At 37.8% G+C, this 23,946-nt stretch overlaps 1 protein-coding gene across 1 annotated transcript; it reads left to right on the forward strand.

Moving 5' to 3' along the window:
• The first annotated feature begins 285 nt into the window (after positions 1-285).
• RH36 (RNA helicase 36) lies at positions 286-22,260 on the forward strand. The gene is made up of 6 exons (XM_090007404.1): positions 286-888; positions 2,968-3,290; positions 4,283-4,486; positions 4,572-4,653; positions 21,287-21,385; positions 21,838-22,260. Exons 1-6 carry the CDS (start codon positions 286-288, stop codon positions 21,985-21,987), a joined length of 1,461 nt encoding a protein of 486 aa, XP_089863530.1. The 3' UTR covers positions 21,988-22,260.
• The last annotated feature ends 1,686 nt before the right edge of the window (positions 22,261-23,946 follow it).

Here is a 23,946-nt window from a genome sequence, read left to right on the forward strand (position 1 = left end):
TAAAATGAAATTTGTACATATATATTGTTTTTTCTACAAAACAAAAGAATTCATTTTATTCATAAAAAAAGATGTATATTTTTTAAAAATTTGCTTTTAAGAGTGTTTTGTTAAACCCTTTTTATAAGATCGCGCATGTTTCCCTCGCTGAGGTTTGCCCAAGAGGAGCTTTTTGCGACATTGGTTTTGGTTTATATCTCGGCCGAGCCAGTTTCCAGGATATTTTAATATAATAAAGAAATCTGTGACCTATGAAAGTCTCCGTTGATGCTTCTCTCTGCAGACATGGAGGAGGCGGACGGCACCACCAACGTCGCAACAGCGCCAAGCTTCCAAATCTTTTCCAGAAGGACTTCAAATACAACACCCACCATCCCCAAACGCCTCTGCGCCCCTCACCCACCATCCAAAACCGCCCAAATCGGCGACTCCCAGGCCGAACCCAGCAGTTTCGAGCAGTTGGGGCTGGCTGAGTGGCTGTTGCAGAGCTGCAGAGAGCTCAAATTGAAGAAGCCGACACCTGTGCAGCAGCACTGCATCCCCCAGATCCTCGCCGGCAAGGACGTCATGGGCCTTGCCCAGACGGGCAGCGGCAAGACGGCCGCCTTTGCCCTTCCCATCCTCCACCGTCTGGGCGAGAACCCCTTCGGCGTCTTTGCCCTCGTGGTCACCCCGACGAGGGAATTGGCTTACCAGCTCGCCGAGCAGTTCAGGGCCCTCGGCTCCAGCCTGCACCTACGGTGCTCTGTCGTCGTGGGCGGAATGAACGCCGCCGAGCAGGTTAAGGCACTGGCGCTGCGCCCGCACGTCGTGATCGCCACACCCGGGCGGATACGGTTCCTTCTCGAGGACAACCCCGACCTCCGCAGCGTGCTCTCTAAGACCAGGGTGAGTGCTTGCATCATGTGATCTCTTTGCGAATTCGATGAGTTTTGTGTTTGTTTGAATGCGGATTCTGATGTTTCTTGTGTCGCTTGATTGTCTGTGTGAGTGCAGTTTGCTAATTGTATGAGTTATCATATTTGTTGCTACCATCTTCAGCATCATCATCACCAAGTGTTGTTTCACCTAGTGGGGTTTTTGCAAGTCCCTTGATTCCTATGTAAAGTTGAGGCCTTGAGTTCCCTTTTGCTGTTTTATTTCCTATTTTCCATTGTGAGAAAGAAGATGTACTGCATATAGTAGAGTAGTAATTTCTTGAGTTGCAATCAACGTTTACATGTATGCTTATGTTGATATATGTATTTGTATACGATAGATGGAAGATAGTCTCACCCGAGTTTGTTATTCTTTTCTGTTTGTTCTCTGCATTGAACTTTTCTGGTATAGAGTGTCTCTTCTTGTAGCATTGGTGGCTTTATCTGGTATTATATTAAGGAGGGTTTGTTGTGGCCCAAAACAGGATTTTGGAAAACCGAGATCCCAAGAGTCATGCTCCTAAGATTGCTATCTTTAAAACTTCAATCACCCCAATTCGGGATTTTCGAAGATGCGAAAAGGGCTTGTACGCGAAGGATACAACTAGGCTTGGACGTCAAGAGCGTCACTGCTTCGCAAGATTATGTGACCTCTTCCACACATGAACTTGGCAAACCTAATCGAGAGCAAAAGAATAGAAAGAGAAAGCTTGAGCATCAGAAAAATTTGATGAACCAAAAACCGAAAAAAAAGAGTTTTATGGACTTTTGAAAGGTCAACACTTTTTTTTATGATAAATGAAATTAAAGGCCATAAATCCAACGGTTTGAAAATTGGATGAAAATAACCCTGAACCATCATCTGCCTTTGACCAATGATCAAGGACCTCTAGAATCGTCCAACAATCACAACGCCCCATAAATACTATATAAATGCATTTTTAAAGTCTTTCAAAAGGCCAAACCATTCGAGAAAACAAAAAGTCGAAGATGGCTTGGTCAAAGGTTAAGGTCAAAGTGGACCTCGGCGTCTTACACGCGCTTCACACCGCTGCGAACGTGGGAAGTGTGCCATCAAAATGCCACATTGCACCTCAAGCGCCCTCGCGAACGGCCCGTCCATTCCGGCAAGAGGCACAACAACGTTTGGAAGCCACCCTAACACACAAGGTTTACCAAAGTATAGAATAAAGAACAAAGACTCTATTTAAACTTCCTGAAAAATCTCTCCCTCTTAAATATGGGACTAAACATTTTCAAAGCACTTTTGTTGGAAGCAATAAAGCACCAAAACTTTGCAAAATAAGGTATATTTTGAAACTTTTTTCAACAGGGTTTTCTATTCTCCTTTTTTTGGTAGCATTTTATTTTCTTAGGCAGAGCCGAGTTATGGAGATTTCAATTCACATGGTTTCCTGGTTTAGGGCAGAGGTCAACATCTTATTACTGGATCTTGATTGGCTATGTTCTCTATTTTGTTTCTGATCTGCAATGACCTTTTGTAGCGGTTCTGCTGTTTAGTTTTTTACACTTTCTTTTATTTTGTTTTGCTAATAATTGATTCTCTATTACTCAAAAAGTCTCTGCTGTGCTCACGTGAGTGAGTGGGTGTCCATGTGCTCGCTGTGCCTTTAGCTGACAAACAAATGTGTAAATTTGTCAATAAACTTGAACATACATGTCAAGAGGAATCCTGATAAGATGCTGATCTACTCACCATAATATTTCTTCCTCATATAAACATATACATAAATTCACCTATACATACACATTTCTTCATCTTCACATGCACAAAAACTTGGCCTCTAGTTATCTAGAAAACAACAACCTGCAATAACCATGGTTTTCAGTGAAGTGTACATTCATTTAACCAATTGTTTTCGTTATTTTAAAATGTGGAAATATTTTAGAAATTGTATGCATGTTTCTTTTGTTACTTATATAGTTTGCAATGGTCTTTGAGGAAACTCTCTATTTTTTATAACAAATAGCTAAAATAGAAATATTTTGAGTATGTTTTCGTGAACTTAGTCATGATATTTTCTGGCAGTTCCTTGTTTTGGATGAGGCAGACAGGGTGCTAGATGTGGGCTTTGAGGATGAGCTGACAGTGATCTTCCAAAATTTGCCAAAAGAGCGACAAACTCTTCTGTTTTCTGCAACTATGACAAATGAATTGCGTGCTTTGCATGAACTCTCTGCTGACAAGGCCTACTTTTATCAAGCTTATGAGGGGTTCAAGACAGTTGAATCATTAAAACAGCAATATATTTTCATTCCAAAAGATATGAAGGATATCTATCTTGCACATATTTTATCAAAAAAGGAGGATAACAGTATTCGGTCTGCCATTATATTTATTTCCACATGCAGGTATTTCCTTTCTTTTAGAATTGATATCTTATCTTGATTGTTACTAGTGCAATTCAAATATTACATTGTGGGTTTGATTGATGTTTTTTCTGTAAGCATTCATGTCACCACAACATGAATGAAACCACTTTATAGAAGTCCATTTATATATCTGCTCTTCTCAAGCAAATGAACTTTGATCTTAAATCATTATTTCTTATCCCAAGTTTCTTATTTGCAATTAGTGCTCAGCTTTCAGCATTATGGTCCTATTGTAGCTGTAGTTTTTCATTTTCAGATGGATGCTTGAGTTCAATGGGAAACACATTTTCTGATGTGCAAGCTAAATTTGAAAAATGTGTTTGTGTGATTCAATCATGAGAATATGCACACAAAAAATGCAAAGCAGTTACTTCACTTTATTTTTATTTTCAGAAATTATGACAGTTGCCTTTTGGGAGAAGTTCCACATGTCTATTTTTGTCTCTTCTATAAAGAATAAAAAATAAAAAATAAAAAATAAAAAATAAAAAATAAAAAATAAAAAATAAAATTTGGGGTTATGTCTATATGGGTTGATTTTTCCATGTTTTAAATCTCAAATCATTTTGGTAATGCACTATATCATGTGGATCAACTATATCTAGCAAATGTTTATGCTAAAAAGTCTGACATTTCTTTGGAAGCATGGGTAATTAAAAATATGTAATTGCTTTGGTACGATGTGAAAACAATTCCACTGAATATGGTAGAAAGTAGGATGAGAAGTGAACTGGCACATCAAAGGTTTAAGGAACAATACACAAACATTGTTGGATTTTGTATAATGGGGTGGCATAAGACTTGTTTGGATTTCCATATGTGATTATTACTGGACTACCACAATAGCTCTTGTATTCTATTGTTACACTGCTAATTTTATGATTCTAATTTAGTTAATAGGCAATATGTTCATAACTGATTACTTTTTGTGGTTCATTACTCACGTCAATACTTATGTCATGTGTGATCAGGGCTTGTCATCTTTTGAGCTTGTTACTGGAAGAACTTGATCTGGATGCTGTGGCTTTGCATTCTCACAAGTCCCAGTCATTGAGGCTCGCTGCTCTGAATAAATTTAAATCTGGGCAAGTCTCTGTCTTATTGGCAACTGATGTTGCAAGTCGTGGTCTGGATATTCCAACCGTTGATCTTGTCATCAATTATGATATTCCAAGGTTATATTTCTTTCTCTTTGTGGTTTCGTATTGTGAGCAATCTGTATGCAGTTTACACATTCTGATGTTGGTAATTTTATTTCAGAGATCCACGCGACTATGTTCATCGTGTTGGGCGTACTGCAAGAGCTGGAAGAGGAGGGCATGCCTTGAGCTTGGTTACTCAGGTGAGTTTCTGTAACAAGAGTGTTGAGACAATTAATCTTTTGTCAAGTTGTCACAGTTTTCCTATGCTAAGTAAGAACTGCTACTATAACATCACTTTGGAACTAATGAGTGGTTAAATTCCCTAAATATATTGAATTTGAATAGCTGCTGAAGTCAGGACATTTAGACATGACCAATGCAGTGCCTCTGGTTTGCTTTATAAGAATTTTTGTTTTGCATGTCAATTATTGTGAATTGATCTGCCTACTCTAATTTAACATCAAGGTTAAGCAATTGTACTTATGTTTTTCTTAGAAAATTAATCATCTTAATATGATTCAAGTACTTTTTGGATGAAATCGTTCATTGCCTGAATGTTATAATTCTTGGATCTAGTGTAGTATTTTATAGTTGATTGATTTGCTCATGTAAAAATTCTTTTCTGCAAAAATTATAGTGCTTATTTAACTTGTATTTCAGGTGAAACTTTACCTAGGTAAATCATATGTTATGTTTCTGAGTTCTGAACAATTTTATGTACTTTATTGATGAGACTTGAATCGGATGCTAAGGTTGTAGGGTGTGGTGCGTTCATAGATGGAAGTGATCTGGATTTCTGCTAATTCATCACTTGTTAATTAGTTTACATCATGGTTGCTACTAGCTCCTATGGATAGGGACTTGGGAATACAGTTTGTGTTGCTTTCAGGTGGCCACAGAATTTATTAATTAGTAATGATATTTATAGCTATCATAAGTTCCTAGAATTTTGGAATTCACATTGGGATTGTAATTCCTTAGTATCCTTACTCAACAATGGTTGAAAATTAGGGAGAATCAGCAGAAACAAATCTTGAACAAATCACAGATATCTTCTTTTACTCCTTTCTCTCTCTCTCTCTCTATCTCTTTTTACCATATTGAACATATTAACTGGTTCTTCCATCATCATCATCTTCTTCTTCTTCTTTTCCTCTCTTTTTAACCATACCTAACATATTAGGTTAGCTGGTGCTTGTATCATCTTATGATATGCTGAGTTAATTTACCATTAAGCTATGGTAGATGTGGACCAGGATTTGATGTGCATCTATGAATGGGCTGTCCATGGTCAAAAATGCCCTTCAGATGTGATCTACATGGTTTGTTTGGTAAAAATATGTTTTGGACTGTGAAGGAAACATGTAAGAAGGATTCTCAAGGGATTAAAAAATCAATGGTCTAAAATATAGGAAAATTTTATGACTCAAAAATTCTTGATTTTACTTAAAAAAACATGATAGGAAGGTGTGATTCCTAGCAAACAAACTATGTTGAAAACATCTACGGTGTCAGATTGAGGGAGAGAGAGGTTGCTGACCTGGTCAAATGTAAGTGCACATGAATGCACACCTTAACTGGTACCCACCTATCAATCACTCATAAAATATTTGGGGTATATATAGGGAAGGTGAACCATGGATGGTCCAACAATATCCAATTTCATTTGGACCATTTGGTTGTTTCAATCGTCTCTCTCTCTCTCTCTCTATTGCTGCTGGAGGGTGCCGGATGGCCGTTTGGTGGTTGTTGGTTGACCGCCAGCTTGTTGTCAGTAGCAGACCACCACCACCTGCTCGAACCACCTTTTCTGACGAACCCTTGCCCTCTCTCTCTCTCTCTCCCTTGTCTCATATACGGTTGTTGGACTCTTGCCCCCGCACCATCGATTGGCTCGTTTCTGGTTGCTGGGTGATTGAAATGTTGGCATCTACTTGCTAGCGGTTAGTGGAGGAAAAGGCGAGGGAGGGGTGGGGGAGAGGCAGTGGAAATGAGGGAGGATTGGTGGTGATTGACCCGATTGCTGATGGGGCTCTCTCTATCTCACCACCACTGGTCAGCTCACCAGCGTCCACCTACCAGCGATTGGCAGTGGAAAGTGGTGGTGTTTGGGGGGAGGCTAGGAAAATGGAATGGGTGGTGGTGGTCGAAGCGCCAATTAGAGAGAGAGAGAGAGAGAGAGAGAGAGAGAGAGAGAGAGAGAGAGAGAGAGAGAGAGAGAGAGAGAGAGAGAGACCATCATTTGGATCAAGGTTGTATGTATAACATCGTTACTCATATATTTCTTGCCCAAAATAAGATAGGTATCGTATCGTAAACAATTATAAATTTTTAATAAATTTTTTTAATTTTTTTAAAAAATTATAACACGAAAAAATTATGAATTGCATAAAATACAACTATAAAATCACATATGAAACATTTATGTCTTAATGAACTCCATAAGACATCATCAAGCATCAACTATCTCACCAGAACAATGAAAAATATTAAATATCTTGCAATTAAGAACCTGCCACAAGATTCATAGTTTCATATTACGTAAACAAAAATATTATGGCAATAGTTGCACTCGATTTTTATTCGGTTTTCACTCATTGCTTCAGTGCTCCATTGCTATGCAATTATCTGATGCCATCTTTATTGGAGGAGTGTGGAGCCTGATTTCTACTTTGATATAAATCTCTAATTTCGCGGTAAGTTGGCTGGAGGTTGCAGGGGGACAACGTCCTTCTGGGGGTTCAGGGCGTGAGCCCTCAAGGCAGATTTTTTTAGGGTAGTTTTGTAATTTTATTCATAATAGAGATTTTTTACCTTAACCCACTTTCTTGAGTGGAAAAATGGTAGAAATGCACTCTTACTTGAGCAAACCACAAAATCCCTCTCCCTTGCGCACGAATTGACCCTCAAATCATTTTCATAACTCCTAGAGTGCGTGAATACCCCTCTAATGGCCTCTACATAAATGAGAAAGTCAACCCTCAAGAGGTCTTTAAAACCAAAAAATAAAAAAATGAGTTTCAGCCTTTTTTAAATTGTTCCGAAGGTGTATCGTACAATACAACACGATACAAGGTTGTAGCGTACGATACAGATATGATACACACTCGTATCACGATATGAGTCTGTATCATATTGTTATTGCCTATAGTATCATATTGTATCGTATGATACAATACGATACTTACAACATCATCCGATTGAAACAGATGGATGCTACGTCACATGGGTACAAGGTGCGGGTGTGGATTTGGAGGTACGACACGACAAATTTGGAAAATGTGGGTACGAGGAACTAAAAGCTAAAAAATCAAATAAAATATAGAAGTAAATCCACTGTATACAAATAGTAAAAATCATTAGGAATGCAAATATGAAAGAGTCAAAATGAAATAAATGAAATAACAAAAAAAAAGAAAAAAACCCCATAAGAAACTTTAAAAAAAGGTTTTGGGTTGGGTTGAGACTTGGGACGTGACCTGCCCACCTCACACTTGGTGTGCAGGCAGTACCAGCACCCGCACCTGCCATGACACGGGTGCATCAGCCCCCCTGACACACCCATTCTTGGACCGACCATGTGCTGGACACTCCCCTTTCCTTATATATATATAGGCAATATTTTGAAAACATAATGATAATGTACTTGTAAATTCATAAAACTCTCTCTCTCTCTCTCTCTATATATATCATAGTCATGGATGTAGGTGATATTTCGAAAATATAGTGACAATGTAGTTGTAAATTCATAAAACAATATTAAAGGCAAAATATCAAGATATTTTGAAAATAACAGAAATTTATATATGTCACGATATTACAAGTTACCTTTTACTTTTTTACTTCTTTTTTATATCTTAACTATGATTTTCTTCTTTCTTTTATATTTTTTTACTTATTTCTTTTATTATGTGTATTTTATTATCTAAGCACTAATTTTATATTTTTATTTTTTTCTAAGCACTGAGTTTTTCTCGAGATTTATCAACTAAACCTATATTATCACGAGAAATTGCCTTGCTGAGATATAGCTGAGACCGATATTTGTGACTATATATATATATATAATTTTTAACAATTTTAACTTTTAAGTTAACACTATGCGTATGTGTGTGTATTTATGTATTTATTATTGAGATTGGATTCTACATGTATATACGGGTCCAGATTTGGACCCATATCTCTATTAATATTGAGTCTGGATTGTATCGGGTCTGGACTGAAGAGTCACAGACCCGACCCAATCTGGATGTTATAAACTTAAGTCAAGGAATAGGGCATGCGTGTTGTTGAAGATTTTGGGTGTGCAATTGCTGCAACCTCCTCTCTCCTTCCCTTTCAGCAGCATCAACGAAGCCGGCCAGGAAGTTAACAGGTATGTGCGTGATCTCTAACATGGTATCAAAGCAGGTCGAGGCCTAACGACTAGGTCGAGTTTCCCTTCTTCTCCCCTTGTCCTCCTTCCTCTATCCTCTCCTCTCATTTAGTTTTTTTTAACGATCGTCTCTGATTCCCCTCCTCCCTTTATCCTACTCCTATTCTCTCCTCTCGTTCAGATTTCTCATTTTTTTTTATCTCGTTAACCTGATCTCCTTTCGCTTCTTTGATTGAATGTCAAATCTGATCTTTCAGACCAGATCCTGAATGGGCCAAATTCTATTTCCCTTCCAACGTCAAAACTGATCTGAACATATCAAAGGCTGTTTTTTTTTCTCTTCTGCTCTCATTTCACATTTGAATTTTCTTAAATCAAAGGCTGTTCCTTCCCTGCATAGATCGTTGATTGACGATTTTTTTTAACTCACAACATATATCTCAAAGCACGAGTTGATATTTTTCCTCTTTTGAATCATATTTGTAATTGTTCCAGATCACGATTTCTGCAAAGCATTTCTGAAGGCTGTCTGCAAAAAAAAAAAAGGCCGGACAAGTCTGGGTTGCTGGATCATTGTATTGCCGAGCAATTTTTCATACCTTCATCTTATTCAACTCGTGTTTTCTTATTCTTCTTCCTAGCCAACTTGCCTCATTTTTTTTATTTATGGATTCCCCATCTCTTCCGTCCAGTTTTTTTGGCCAACTCATCTTTGAGAAATTGAATAATTCCAATTACTTGACCTGGAAAAGGCAAATTCTATCTTTTATTCGTAGTTTGGACCTCTTTGGTCACCTCGATGGAACGATTCATGCACCACTTGAGTTTATCCTGCAGGAAGAGCGAGATGATAAAGAAGTCTCTAACAAACTAGTTCGGAATCCAGAGTTTTCAACATGGAAAAGAAAAGCTCAGGCTGTCGTGGCTTATATTACCTCTACTCTTTCACAAGAAGTATTAGTGGCTATTCCAAATGAATGTTCAGCCAAAGAACTATGGCAAATACTTGCACTGACCTATTCACAGATTTCAGAGGCTATGATTCTTCATTTAAAGAGAGAATTTCAGCTCTTGAAGAAAGACAACTTATCAGTTACAGAATACATGAACAAAGTCAAGAGCATCACAGATCAATTAGCGATGGTGGGTTGTGTCATTCCTGACAAAGAGAAAGTTCAACAAACGCTGAATGGCCTTGGATCCGACTATCACATGTTGGTCACTTCTCTTCTATGCCTTCCTTCATTGCCTAACTTTGATGATATGCGGGCGAAACTACTGCAGTATGAAGTTACCATTAGAGGTGAGAAGCTGATTCAAAATAACAATCATGAGGTTCTGGTCACAGGCATGGTGGCAGGGCGAGGACGTGGAGGCTTTCGGGGTGGACGTGGACAGGGAAGAGGTAATCAAAGAGGTCGTGGGCTTCTTCCCACGCCTAACGTGCCACCTAACCCACTCCCAGGGAACCAATCTTCTAGACATATACCAACGTGTTTTTCGTGTAATAAAAGGGGGCACATTAAGGCAAATTGCTGGCATAATCCGCAAAACAAAGGTAGATTTAATGGTACTGGGGCTTCCACTAGAGGACACGTGAGAGATGAAAAGGAGAATGCGAAAAATCTTTTGATTTTTGCTCTTTCCGAGTTAAGTTTTAAGCATACTGAGCAGGGAACTTGGTGATGCTGGTAAGATTTCTCAACTCATTTCTTATCGTGGCAAATTCAGCATTAAAAGTGAAGATGGTGGCCTTCATCCTATCTCTCATGTTGGAAACGTTTCTCTTCCACTCTCAAACTCTTCACTTCTTTTATCCAATGTTTATCACTCACCCAATATTGTTAAAAATATTGTTTCTGTTTCTAAACTTATTGATGATACTAACTCTTCTGTCGAATGTACTCCTTCTTCTGTGTGTGTCAAGGATCGTCTCACGAAGAAGACGCTCGTTGAAGGAGAACGACATGGAAATATGTATGTCTTCAAGGAATCTCTTATTGTTCGTGCTGCTCCAATAAAGTCATAGTTAGTTCAACCAGTGTCATTCAAGGATTGTCTTAGTCTGTCTCAGTGTAATCAGCCAAACATTTGGCATCGTCGTTTGGGTCATTGTAATCGTTCATTCATTGAAAGACTTGTGTCTAGTGGGCTTGTTCCACAGTCTAGCTTGAATAGTGAGTCTGATATTTCTCTTTGTCCCAGTTGTCATTTATGTAAGAGTCATGTTCTCCCATTTCACTCAATAAATCAAAGAGCTTTTGTGCCTTTTGAAATTGTCTATTATGATGTTTGGGGACCTGCCCCACAATCTTCTTTGTCGGGCAACCGCTATTATGTCACTTTATTGATAGTTATTCCAGGTATACTTGGATCTATTTTATGAAACACAAATCTGAAGTGTTCAAGTTCTTTCGTGCATTTTGTGCCTTAATTAGTAATCAATTTGCATCTCAAATCCAACATTTCTAATGTGATGGTGAGGGAGAGTATCTATCAAAGGAATTTACTGAATTCCTTCAGGATAATGGAATAAGTCGCCGAATATCTTGTACACACACGCCATAACAAAATGGTGTGGCAGAAAGAAAACACCGATATATCGTAGAAAGTGCCTTGAGCATGAAACATGGTACTCATGTTCTTTTAAGCTTGTGGACAAAAGCTTTTCATTTTGCTGTGTACGTCATAAATCGATTGCCCATGAAATTGCTTGCAAATCAATCACCTTATTTTACACTCTTTGGGACTCACTCGGATTATAATGAATTGCGAGTGTTTGGTTGTGTATGTTATGTTCATATTGACAGTTCCCAACGTGACAAGTTCCAGAACAAGGCAAGCAAGTGTAAGTTCGTTGGTTACGCTGATCAGTCTAGAGGTTATCGTTGCTATGATCTTACTGCTCATCGAATCAGAGTCTCACAAAATGTGGTGTTTGATGAAACTCATACAGAGAGCTCAGGAAGGGTAGAAGAACACGTGGATGATGAAGGTTATCAGCCGTGGCTTGCTGCTGAGATATTCGATCAAATGGTCACACACGATGCTTCCTCATGTCATTCCATACAGGCTGAACATAATAAAACCGATGTGTGTTTACAAAGGGAAGAATCACCAAATACCCAAGACACTATGCCTACCGTCTCAGATGTTACCAAGTTTCAAGGAGCTGTCTATGTACGGCGGATTAAAGATAATGCTCAGCAAACTGATGCGCAACCTAGAAGACCTGAGAGGATTCGTCACCCTATTGAAAGATGGGTCAGTTATAACAATTTCTCTACGGACTTACAGCTGTTCATCTCCCAGATTGAAAAACAAGATGAACCTATCAGCTTTGCTCAAGCATCCATGTCATTTAAATGGGTTGAAGCCATGAACGAGGAAATGAAAGCCTTACATGAGTGTGGAACTTGGGAGATTGTTCCTAGACCATCAAACAAAAATGTTGTAGGGTCTAAATGGGTGTATAAAATAAAGTATAAACCTGATGGATCCATTGAGTGCTACAAGGCAAGATTGGTGGCAAAAGGTTTCACGCAAGAATGCAAGAATATGGACCGGATTATGAAGAGACCTTTAGTCCTGTGGTCAAGATGGGAACTATTCGATTAATCTTGTCTTTGTCGGTCTAGTATGGATGGACTCTTAGTCAGCTTGATGTCAAAAATGCATTCTTGCATGGTAGCTTGAAAGAAGAGGTGCATATGGAACAACCATCTGGTTATGCAGAATACAGCCCCAGTACACATGTTTGCAAACTACGAAGAGCCATCTATGGGTTAAAGCAAGCTTCTCGTTCTTGGTTTGACAGTTTTTCTCTTGAAGTTCAGCGATATGGTTTCATACGTTCCCATTTCGACCATTCTTTGTTTATCTTTTGTGATCGTCAGGTGGATGACATTATTATTACTGGAAATTCTGATGAACACATAAAAGCCACCAAGGACTTACTGAGTCGGCATTTTAAGATGAAAGATTTGGGAGTCTTGCGTTATTTCTTAAGAGTTAAAGTGAATAGACAGAATGGATCTCTTTCATTAACTCAACACAAATATACCTTGGATCTATTGGAAAAGGCAGGCATGACAAATTGTAAACCACTATCCACTCCTAGTGTATTGAATCACAAGCTCAGTTCTCAAGATGGGGAACCATATAAAGACTCCAGACAATATCGTAGTCTTGTTGGTATGCTTCAATACCTTACCTTCACTAGACCAGACATTGTGTATGCAGTGAATGAAGTGTCTCAATTCATGCATGACCCACGAACAGAGCATATGAATGCTGTTAAGGGAATTCTTCGATATTTAAAAGGAACTCTTGGAGATGGTCTAGTTTATAATCGGTGCAAGATTAAAGGAGAGAGGCATCAAGTGGATGTTTACACAGATGCAGATTGGGCTGGAGATCCTGATGACAGGCGATCAGTTTCTAGATATTGTGCTTTTTTTGACGGGAACTTGATAGCATGGAGTAACAGGAAACAACATGCCGTTGCACGATCCAGCACAGAAGCTGAGTATCGATTTATGGCGGCTGCTATAGCAGAAGCTACATGGCTGAGACATCTTTTGACTGAGATTGGAGAGTCTATTATGCCCACCAATCTCTTTTGTGATAATCAGAGTGTCATACAAATTGCCTTCAACCTCATTCATCACAGCCGTACCAAACATATAGAGATTGATCGACACTTCGTTCGGCAAAAGATCGAAGATAGAGAAGTTGAACCAGCCTATGTTCTCACGACTGATCAAGTGGCAGATTTGTTTACTAAAGGCCTTACTAGCATCCATTTTTGGTTTTTGAAGAACAAGTTGTCCATGTTACAAAACCATGCACAACTTGAGGGCGACTATTGAGACTGTACTGTACTGTTATATATGGGTCCAGATCTGGACCCATATCTCTATTAAATTGGGTCTGGATTGTATCGGGTTTGGACTGAAGAGTCACAGACCCGACCCGATCTGGATGTTATAAACTTAAGTCAAGGAATAGGGCACGCGTGTTGAAGATTTTGGGTGTGCAACTGCTGCAGCCTCCTCTCTCCTCCCCTTTCAGCAGCATCAACGAAGCCAGCCAGGAAGTTAACAGGTACATGCGTGATCTCTAACATATATATATATATATATAATATAGATACAACTAGACTTTGTTAGGGTTAACTGAATCTACTTTTGGACAGAAATGGACCTCAGTGTGGTTGACTTCACCTGACACAAAAGAAACCGTGTCCAAGTGTCGCACCTGCATGGGTGAGGGTGCGACGCGGGTGCATTGCCCTGTTAGAAGAGTTTGTGTTACATAGGTAAAAAATACAAGTTCTGTAATATATCATATGGTAGTATACACTCTTGTTTGTATGGATCTAGCCACCAAATGGTAGATCTAACCGTAAAATGTGTTTAACATGGTTTATTTACCTTGTCAGATGGTTTTATCTTGTCTAATACATCATAAGATCCTATTTTTGAGATGGTAAAATTCAACAGCTCATAATTCATGAAAATAAGGGTGGTATAAAACATCATTATTTAGTTATTCTTACATTTCAAATTTAAATCTATAAAGTACAATTTTTGCTTTTGGAAAGTGTTTGACATCTTGTTTTCCTCCAAATTAAGTCTCATTTTACCCAAAAAGGTGACTGTTCATGTGAAAAAATGCCATTGCTTTTATTGGTATTTTGGTCATTTCAATTGGATGAATGCAACTATTGTCAAACAAAACTAGTTTAATGTTAGAAAAACTTTATATATATATATATAATCATTAGAATATGAGAATTAGAAATATGAGAACTACCTTGTGAACTGTGATTTCCATAGATTTTTTGTTCTTTTCTCTTAAATCTAACTTTATGAATGTGATTTACATGCTTGGTTTTATAAGGACCATCTTTTGAATCATTCAATTATGATGCATAAAAAAGATTTTTTAAGGCTTTAAAATAAACGGCTCATAATCTTCATAAATATTCAAGCTTCCAAAAATTGTATTTCTTTATAAAAAATACATGATCCAACAGCTGATTCCTAGCAAATTCACCATACCGAACACATCTATATGGTTGTATTTGCAAAAAGTGTTGGAAATGCCCAATTCACATGGTAGTTCTCATATTGTAGTGACTCTTTCTCTCTCTCTCTAGAAAGAGAGAACATGCTAAATGAGTTTTTCGGGTTTTGCAATGCTCTTTTTTGCAAGATGTCTTAACATGATTGATTTACTAGGAATCAACACCCGGTTCATGTTCTTTTGATAATAAAAAAATTGATATTTAGAGCCTTGAAAATTTATGAAGATTTTGGGTCGTCGATTTTTCTAACCTAATAAAAACCTACCCATGTGTCGTAATCAAACGCTCCAAGAGCTGATCCTTATAAAATTAAGCGTGTAGATCACATTTGTACTGTTAAAATTCAAAAATAAAACACAAAAAGCTTGAAAAATCCATTTAATATGCTTTCATTACTCTCTCTCCATATATATAGCGTTAATATTTGATGTTATTAAAGGCACAAAACTATTGAGTATAAATCACCTTTTTTCATATTTTTTAGATATTTTTTGTAAATCAGACCTTGTGGATGTGATCTACAAGGTTTGTTTAGTAGAAAATGAGCTCCAAAGGGGTTTGGCACAATGGGATGGGGCCTAGACTGCTAGGCAGGCCATCTAGGTTCAAATCCCATGGGCGTCACCCCTTACGTAAGCCGAAGCAAGGCGACTCTCTAGGGGCAAGGGGTAAGCCCGCCGAGTTTTACGGTGTCAGGACAATGATCATAAGTACGACAGGCAGAGCCAGTGTGGTCACTGATCCTGGGGGCGGTTTCTCTGTGTAAATATAAAAAAAAAATCATGTGATTGTTGTGACGAGTAAACGGACTTTTTAAGGGCTCCAAAAATCAACGACCCACAATACACTAAAATTTCACGACTCAAAAAAAAAAAACTATAACTCAAAAAATCATATGTTTAGATCGAAATAACACGATCCAGGATTTGATCCTTAGCAAACCTGTACCACCTGGGTATAGGTGTAGGTACGGGTACAGAGGGTATGACACGACAATTCCCAAAAATGTGGGTACGAGGAAACAACTATATATAAATATCACATAAATACAAAATAAACTAAATATAATCTAAATATATATGATATATCTAAAATATATATTATATACTGAAAATATAACTATAAATTATAAATCAAATACAAACTTGTGTATGAAGGATAAAATAGCGTGTCCAGGTGTCGACGCGTGTCAACACGGGTACAAAGTGGAAAATGAAGTGTTCGGGTACCATAGCAGCAAAGCAAACAAACTATGTTGAACACATCTATGTGGTCAGATTGAGTCGATAAGGCTTGAACCTATGATTTTGAACTCAATAGTTCTGTTCTTTCAATAGCATCAAATATTAACAAACACACACACACACACATATATATATATCTATATATCTATATATATAGGGTAATTGAAATATCTTTACCAACTAAATATGTTTAATGATATGAACTAAGATTTTTATAGGCTTTTTAATTTTTTTCGAAAATTTCACCGTACGGATGTGATCTAGAAGGTTTTATAAAAATAGACTCTTGGATCATCCAATTACAATGTATAAGAAGGATCTTTTAAGGGTTGAAAATCAATGGCTTAGAATTTTCATAAATATTCAAGCATAAAAAATCAAATTTCTTGATCCAATTACGATGATCCAATAGTTGATTCCTAGCAAATGGACCACGCCAAATGCATATGCAGGGTTAGATTTGCAAAAAAACCTATGAAAGTCTCGATTCATACCAGCAAACATATTTGGTTGGTAAACATATTCCAGTTTTCCAATATATATATATATATATATATATATATATATATATATATATATATATATAGAGAGAGAGAGAGAGAGAGAGAGAGAGAGAGAGAGAGAGAATCACTAGAATATGAGAACTAGAAATATGGGCATTTCCAACACTTTTTTTTGCAAATCAAAAAATGAGATTTTTAAATGCTTGAATATTTATGAAGATTATGAGCCATTGCTTTTAAAGCCTTAAAAAATTTCGTTTATGTATCAAAATCGGATGATTTAAAAGTGGGTTCTTATAAAACCAAGCATGTGGATTACATCCGTACGGTTAGATTCAAGAGAAAAGAACAAAAAATCTATGAAAATCATAGTTCACACATTAGTTCTCATATTCTAGTGAATATATATATATATATATATATATATATATATATAGTAGGTGGTAGCTACCAGCCACTTTTCTAGCCTGTCATCAATCTACCGGGCTTTTGAGAGTTTTTCCATGTTTTTCTTAAATTTGACTGTACAAATGTATTCAACATGCTTGATTTTATATGAATCGACTATTGGCTTGTTCGATTCCAATACACAAGTATGTTTTTACAAGGTTTAAAAATTGACGGTGTAAGATTTTCATAAATATTCATGGCTTAAAAATTCATGTTTTTTATCGAAAATCCATGATCCAAGTGTCGTTTCCTAGCAAATCGACCATGCTGAACACATCTGCAAGGTCAGATTTGCAAAAAACAACCCAAAAATACCCTTGCTCATGGTAGGCCAAAAAAGTGGTAGGCAGCTACCACTTTTCCTATATACATGGGTCAAAGTTTGCTACATCCTCTTTTTAGTAGAAACTGGCTTTTGAATTGCCGGAATCCAACCCGTGTACATGTGTTTCTAGCACAAAAATCAATGGTTGTAAACTCACCTATTTTTCCCAACTAAAAAAAAATGCCTTTCCATTGGAAAATCCAAGGTTTGATTCCCACTAAAACCATGCTGAACATGCCCACGTGGTTAGATCGAGTCAAAACAACTTGGATCATGAGATTCCATATAGTATTTGAGCTTGGCTTGTATGGCTTGTGTGAGCCAAGGTGAGCTCTGCTCATATGGGACGGGCCAAATGAGCCAAGCCTACAACAAACAACAACAACAACTACGCCTTCATCCTAAAATAATTGGGGTCGGCGATATGAACCAAAAAAGAAAATCATTCTGGGTCTTCCACATGAATCCTTCTCCTCCAATCATTTCTATCCAATGCCATGTCCTCGGTGAGGTTCAAAGCATTCATATCCTTTCCTATCATCTCCATCCAAGTCTTCTTAGGCCTACCCCGACCTCTTTTAACCAGAGTTACCAGTCGAGGAAGCGGGAGCGGGAAGCGAGGCACTTTCAAAAATTTAGGAAGTGGGTAAGCGTGGGACCACTTAGAAGAAAATTCCGAACCGTCTCAAAAGCGACCTAGGAAGCGAACCAGAAGCAACCTAGGAAGCGAACCGGAAGCGAGGGGAAGCGGAAAAAATGGGGAAGCTAGGGGGAAGCGAGGGGGAAGCGAGCTTCCCATAAATGGGAAGCGCGTTTCCCATAAAAGGGAAACACGCTTCCCTATGCTTCCCCTCACGCTTTGGAAGCGCGACGTTTCGCGCTTCCAAAGCGCGCTTCGGGGAAGCGCGCTTCCCCTTTTACCTAGGCGCTTCCGGTAACTCTACTTTTAACTAATATATTTTCCCATTTCTCCATCCTTCTAACTGGAGCATCATTAGGCCTTCGCCGAATATGTCCAAACCATCGTAAACGATTCTCTCATCTTATTTTCAATGGATGCAATGCCTACCTTCTTACGTATCTCCTCGTTTCGAATCTTATCTTTTATTGTATTTCCATACATCCATCTAAGCATACACATCTCAGCTACACTCATTTTTTGAATATGATGTCTCTTGGCAGCCCAACATTCCATACCACATAGTAAAGCGGGCCTAATTGTCGTCCTATAAAACTTTCCCTTCAACCGCAATGGCATTCTACGATCGCACAACACTCCAGTTGCACTTTTCCATTTCATCCACCTAACCTTTATCCTATGATTTACATCTCCATCAATTTCTCCATACTTTTGAATGATAGATCCCAAATATTTGAAACAGTCATCCACCGGTATTTCTTGCTCACCAAGCTTCACTACACTCCCATCACTACTTCGTTGCTTACTAAACCGACATTCCATATACTCTGTCTTACTCTTACTCAATTTAAAACCTCTTGCTTCCAATGTCTGTCTCCATAATTCTAACTTAGCATTAACCCTAACTCTAGACTCATCAATCAAAACAATATCATCAGCAAACAACATACACCACGACACATTTTCTTGAATTGATCTCGTAAGCTCATCCATCACTATAGCAAATAGGAAAGGGCTTAATGCAGATCCTTGATGTAACCCAACCGTTATAGAAAAATTGGTTGCCACCCCTCCACAAGTGCGTACATTGGTTACTACTCCGTACATATCTTTAATTATACTAATGTACTTGAGAGAAACACCTTTCTTCATCATTGTCCACCAAAGAACATCCCTAGGTACTCTATCGTATGCCTTCTCCAAATCAATAAAAACCATATGCAAATCTTTGTTCCTCTCTCTATATCTCTTAATAAGTTGTCTAAGAAGATGTATAACTTCCATAGTTGATCTTCCAGGCATAAAACCAAATTGATTCTCCGATATCATGACAACCTTCCTCAACCTATACTCAATCACCCTCTTCCAAAGTTTCATAGTATGACTCATGAGTTTTATACCACGATAGTTTGTGCAATCTTGTAGATCACCCTTATTCTTATATAGAGGCACCAAAGTACTCTTCCTCCACTCATTAGGCATCTTATTTGTCTGCCAAATCTTGTTAAAAAGATTTGTCAACCATTTTAAACCTTTCTCACCCAAGCATTTTCAAGCCTCGATAGGTATACCATTTGGGCCAACTGCCCTTCTTGATTTCATTTTCTTCAAAGCCTATGCAATTTCTTTCTTTTGAATCTTGGGCATGAAGTCACGATTCATCTCATGAAAAGGAATGGAGAAGTCTCCAAGATCCTGTGCATGACTTCTATTAAATAGCTTATCAAAATAATCTTTTCATCTCTCCTTAATCTCTTCATATTTGATTAAAACCCTTTGCGTTTTATCTTTGATACATCTAACCATACCCAGATCCCTCGATTTCCTGTCTCTCATCTTTGCAAGCCTATAAATATCCTTCTCGCCCTCTTTGGTATCCAACTTGCCATAAACCTCCTTATATATCTTATCCCTCTCATTTTGAATTACTTTTTTAGCTTCTTTCTTTGCTATCATATACTCATATTGGTTCATATTCATAGGGTGTGACTAAGTTTTTATGCTGGCTGTCACTGGCCTACCGCAACCCTCCTCCTTTATCCGGGCTTGGGACCGGCAGTGTATAACTAAACGGTTATACACGGGCTGTCACTGGCCTGAGCTGGAAAATTATTTTTTTATCAAGGGGTTCATAGTGAGAATGAGACCCCTGACTTGTTGGAAACAAGCGTACCCACAGCCCTGATGAGCTAACATGTTTTTTGAACAGATGGTACATAAAATTTTATATAATCCATCTAAACGAGCCTATACAAGCCAAGCTGAGATGAACACCCCTATTTATGCTCGACTCAGCTATATATAATGAGCGAGCTCATGCTTGGCTAGTCATCCAAACGAACCAAGCATGGACGAGCTTAACTGAGCCCTATTCAAAATAGTATGAATCAACCATTGGTTCATAGTTTTTTGACCTAAAAATATGTTTTTATGAGGTTTGAAAATTTGGTACATTGTTGGCCATTGATTTTTCAACCCTCATAAAATCCGTCAAGTAAACATGACCCGAAGGTCAGTTTCTACTAAACTTAATATATAGATCGCATCTAGAGGGTCAAATGTACAAAAATTAAAAATATTACATGTTTTCACTAGGGGGTTCCTTACCCACTAGAGTAGCAAACATTAAGCTATATATACATATGAGAACTACCATCTGAACGGAGACTTTCATGGTTTCTTTTTCTTAATTCTTTTCACTTAAATCTGACTGTATGGATGTGATTTACTTGCTTGGTTTTATAAGCAGCTCTTGAATCATTCAATTATGCTGCATAGGCAGGACTTTTTAAGGGTTGAAAATCAATGGCAGAATTTTCATAAACATTGAAGCATCTAAAAATCATATTTTTTTTGCCAAAAATACATAATCCAACAGTCAATTCCGAATAAATTCACCATGCTAAGCACATCTGCACAGTTGGATTTGCAAAAAAAAAAAAGTTGGAAATGCCTAGTTCACAGGGTAGTTCTTATGCCTTGGGTAGGAATGATGAGAAATATTGTAGATGTCAATTATATGTTTCAGTCCTGACGTTGTGATGTCAAAGCCTATGTATACTAGTCAAGCTAGTTATAGTTTCTAACTGTGGGCAGCTTGAACTCTTGTACCTATTTTAATTAATAATTTTTTGCATTATGCGTTCTTTCTCCCCATTTAAATTGCTAAAACTGTCTATCTTGACTTGTTTTTTGTTTATTATAGAATGATGTAGATCTTGTCCATCGGATAGAAGCTGTAGTTGGTAAGCAGTTGGAAGAGTTCGAATGCAAAGTGAACGAAGTGCTTAGTGACATTACAAAGGTTAGTGTTTCTTCATTGACAAGAATTCTGTAGCTTTGTATTTTTCTTTAGTTTCTTCTCCTCTAGTAACCGTATAAACAAATATTGCTGATTATTATACCGAAAGAAGCTATGCTTTCAAAATATCCGTTGTTTTGAAAATATCTCAGATGTAACTTGATATTAACACAATAAAAACACTTTTCACATAATCTTTTGACATGATTCATTTTTGTTTATGTTGTTACGTTCTTATAATTTTTTTTATAGAACACTGTTCCCAAGATTTTCACGGGAAAAACTAGATTTTCAAAATATCATGAGATTTTTTCTTCGAATATTTTCCTGAGAATGAGATTTGTGACTATGCTACTAACTGTCTCAATGGTACAGTCCGAGAGTTACTGCTAGCGGAATTTATGTAATATTCATGCTTTGGCGTTGTTGTTGACATTATTCTGCTGAACTTATAGGTCTGCAAGGCAAAAAGGGTGGCAACAATGAGGATGAGTGATGATGGTTCTGAAGAGAAAGTGAGAGAAAGGAAAGCCCAGAAGCTTAGGACTTTATCTTCTAAAGGTTTATTAAAGAAGAGGAAACGGAAAGAATTGAAGACAACATGAGTCAGACCCAAAAACCCTGCTTGGCCTGGCCTACATTTTTGTAGAGATGAGGAAATTGTTGCAATGTTATGGTGGATTAGCTAAAGATTTTAGGTTTCGTTCAGGTTCGTTTCAAGTTCAGTGGTTTCAATGAAACCATGCTAGTGAATTTCATTTGTATTTAGCTACAAACTAGTTCTTTAGGATATCTGTGCCTCCATTCACTTTTCGCAATGTAATGTAACACTTATTGTATTTCACTTATTTTAAATTTTCTTTTATAGAGTTGTTACTCTCTGTGACCAACTTGGTGGTGTAATCGTTTTTCCAAATGATTTGATTGTAATGGAAATGATTCATCTATTTACGGTTTTGAATTGAAAATATAAAAATTTATGGTTTGAAAAAAGATAAATAAGTTTTTCAGAAAACATTCTGAGGATAGAAAACTATAGTATATAAAAATAAAAATGGTGAAATCCTGAAAAATATAGGAACTATGAAAATGGAAAATTCTTACACGATAAAAAAAATAGTAGAAATTCAAAGCGAACGCCAACTCCAAAATAAACTATCAGCCTAGTAAAATATGACACGGAAGCCCAAGGTGTTTGTCATAGTGGGAAGGGGTCTTGACTACTAGATGGGTGGTCAGGGTTCCATCCCCTTGCATATAAGAAATAGGGATGGCAATGGACGGGGGGCTGGGGACAACGTGTTCACCAGTCCCGTCTCAAAATCCTGCCCTCCATCTCCGCACCGGTTTTGATTTTAACTTTTATCTGTCTCCCTCCATTCCTGATCCAAAACAGGGCGAGGCAGGGTGGGGTCTCATTTTTCCCTCGGTCCACTGCCATTCCTAAAAAAGGATCGGGGATGAGATGGTACAGGATGGGGCGGGGCAAGGCGGGGATTGAAGACAGGGACAGAGCGGGGTGGGGAAAAACGTAAGTTCATCCCCATACAGGTTTTAATTTTAACCTCTGTCCCCGCCTCCATCTCCGTTTCATGTCTTTCATCCCCAGTCCAAACAAGGCGAGGCGGGCTGGGCCCTATTTTCCCCCTGTCCACTGCCATCTCTAATAAGAAAGGGCAAGTGCAAGGGCATCCATTATGCCCGTGCTCGTGCCAAAGCAAGGTGACTCCCTAGAGACAAGGGGTACACCATGGGTTTACACCGTTGGGAAAGGGACCATAAGTACGGCAGGCATAGCCAGCACGACTAGGTCTCTACGAGGGGTGGTTTCCTTGTTCATCATGAAAAAGTGGTTTCCTTGTTCATCATGAAAAAAAAAGAAGCATAAGAAATAAAGCGCACCCCCCCCCACACACACATAGCACCTGCAAGATAGTATAAGCTATGAACTACATAAATCATAGTAGAAATGACTGACTCAATTAATCAAAAGAAGTGTACATAGGCTTCTAGGCTTCTGGATATCCAAACACTCCAACATTCCCTTATTTCCTAATTATCCAATTACCAAATGTTTGTCGTGTACGCATGTGCACATTACTATTTAAAGAAACAAGTTTTTACTGAAGCAAGCTAGATTTTTAGTGTTTAATTAAAGTTACCCGTTGTTTATTTCATTATTGAAAAAATTGCAAACAACTTTCACTTTCTCTCTCCATTTTACAACATTTTCCTTTTTCTTATGCCTTCATAATGACATTTTGTTTTGATAATTATCTAATTATGTTAATGAACAAAAAATAACAAATTAATTGAGTTCTTCCATTGAGGAACACTTGATTTAATTTTGATTTCTTTCCAAATTACAGACCTAAATGTGAAGTTATCTTGAAAATAGAATGAGCTGGATTAAGTTGGATTTTGTCCAAGTCCCCATAGATTTGATTTTAGTTGGGTCCACCAAGGTATCATGCTCAGATCTATATTGATTTGCAGACGAACAAGACACTCTTTATTTGCAATCTATTGTGCACTCGAGACTCTAGTCTGCCTACTGAACCGGC

Source organism: Nuphar pumila, chromosome 5 (assembly GCF_984573655.1).
Source record: "Nuphar pumila chromosome 5, dmNupPumi1.hap1.1, whole genome shotgun sequence".
In the NCBI taxonomy this organism is placed as follows: Eukaryota; Viridiplantae; Streptophyta; class Magnoliopsida; order Nymphaeales; family Nymphaeaceae; genus Nuphar; species Nuphar pumila.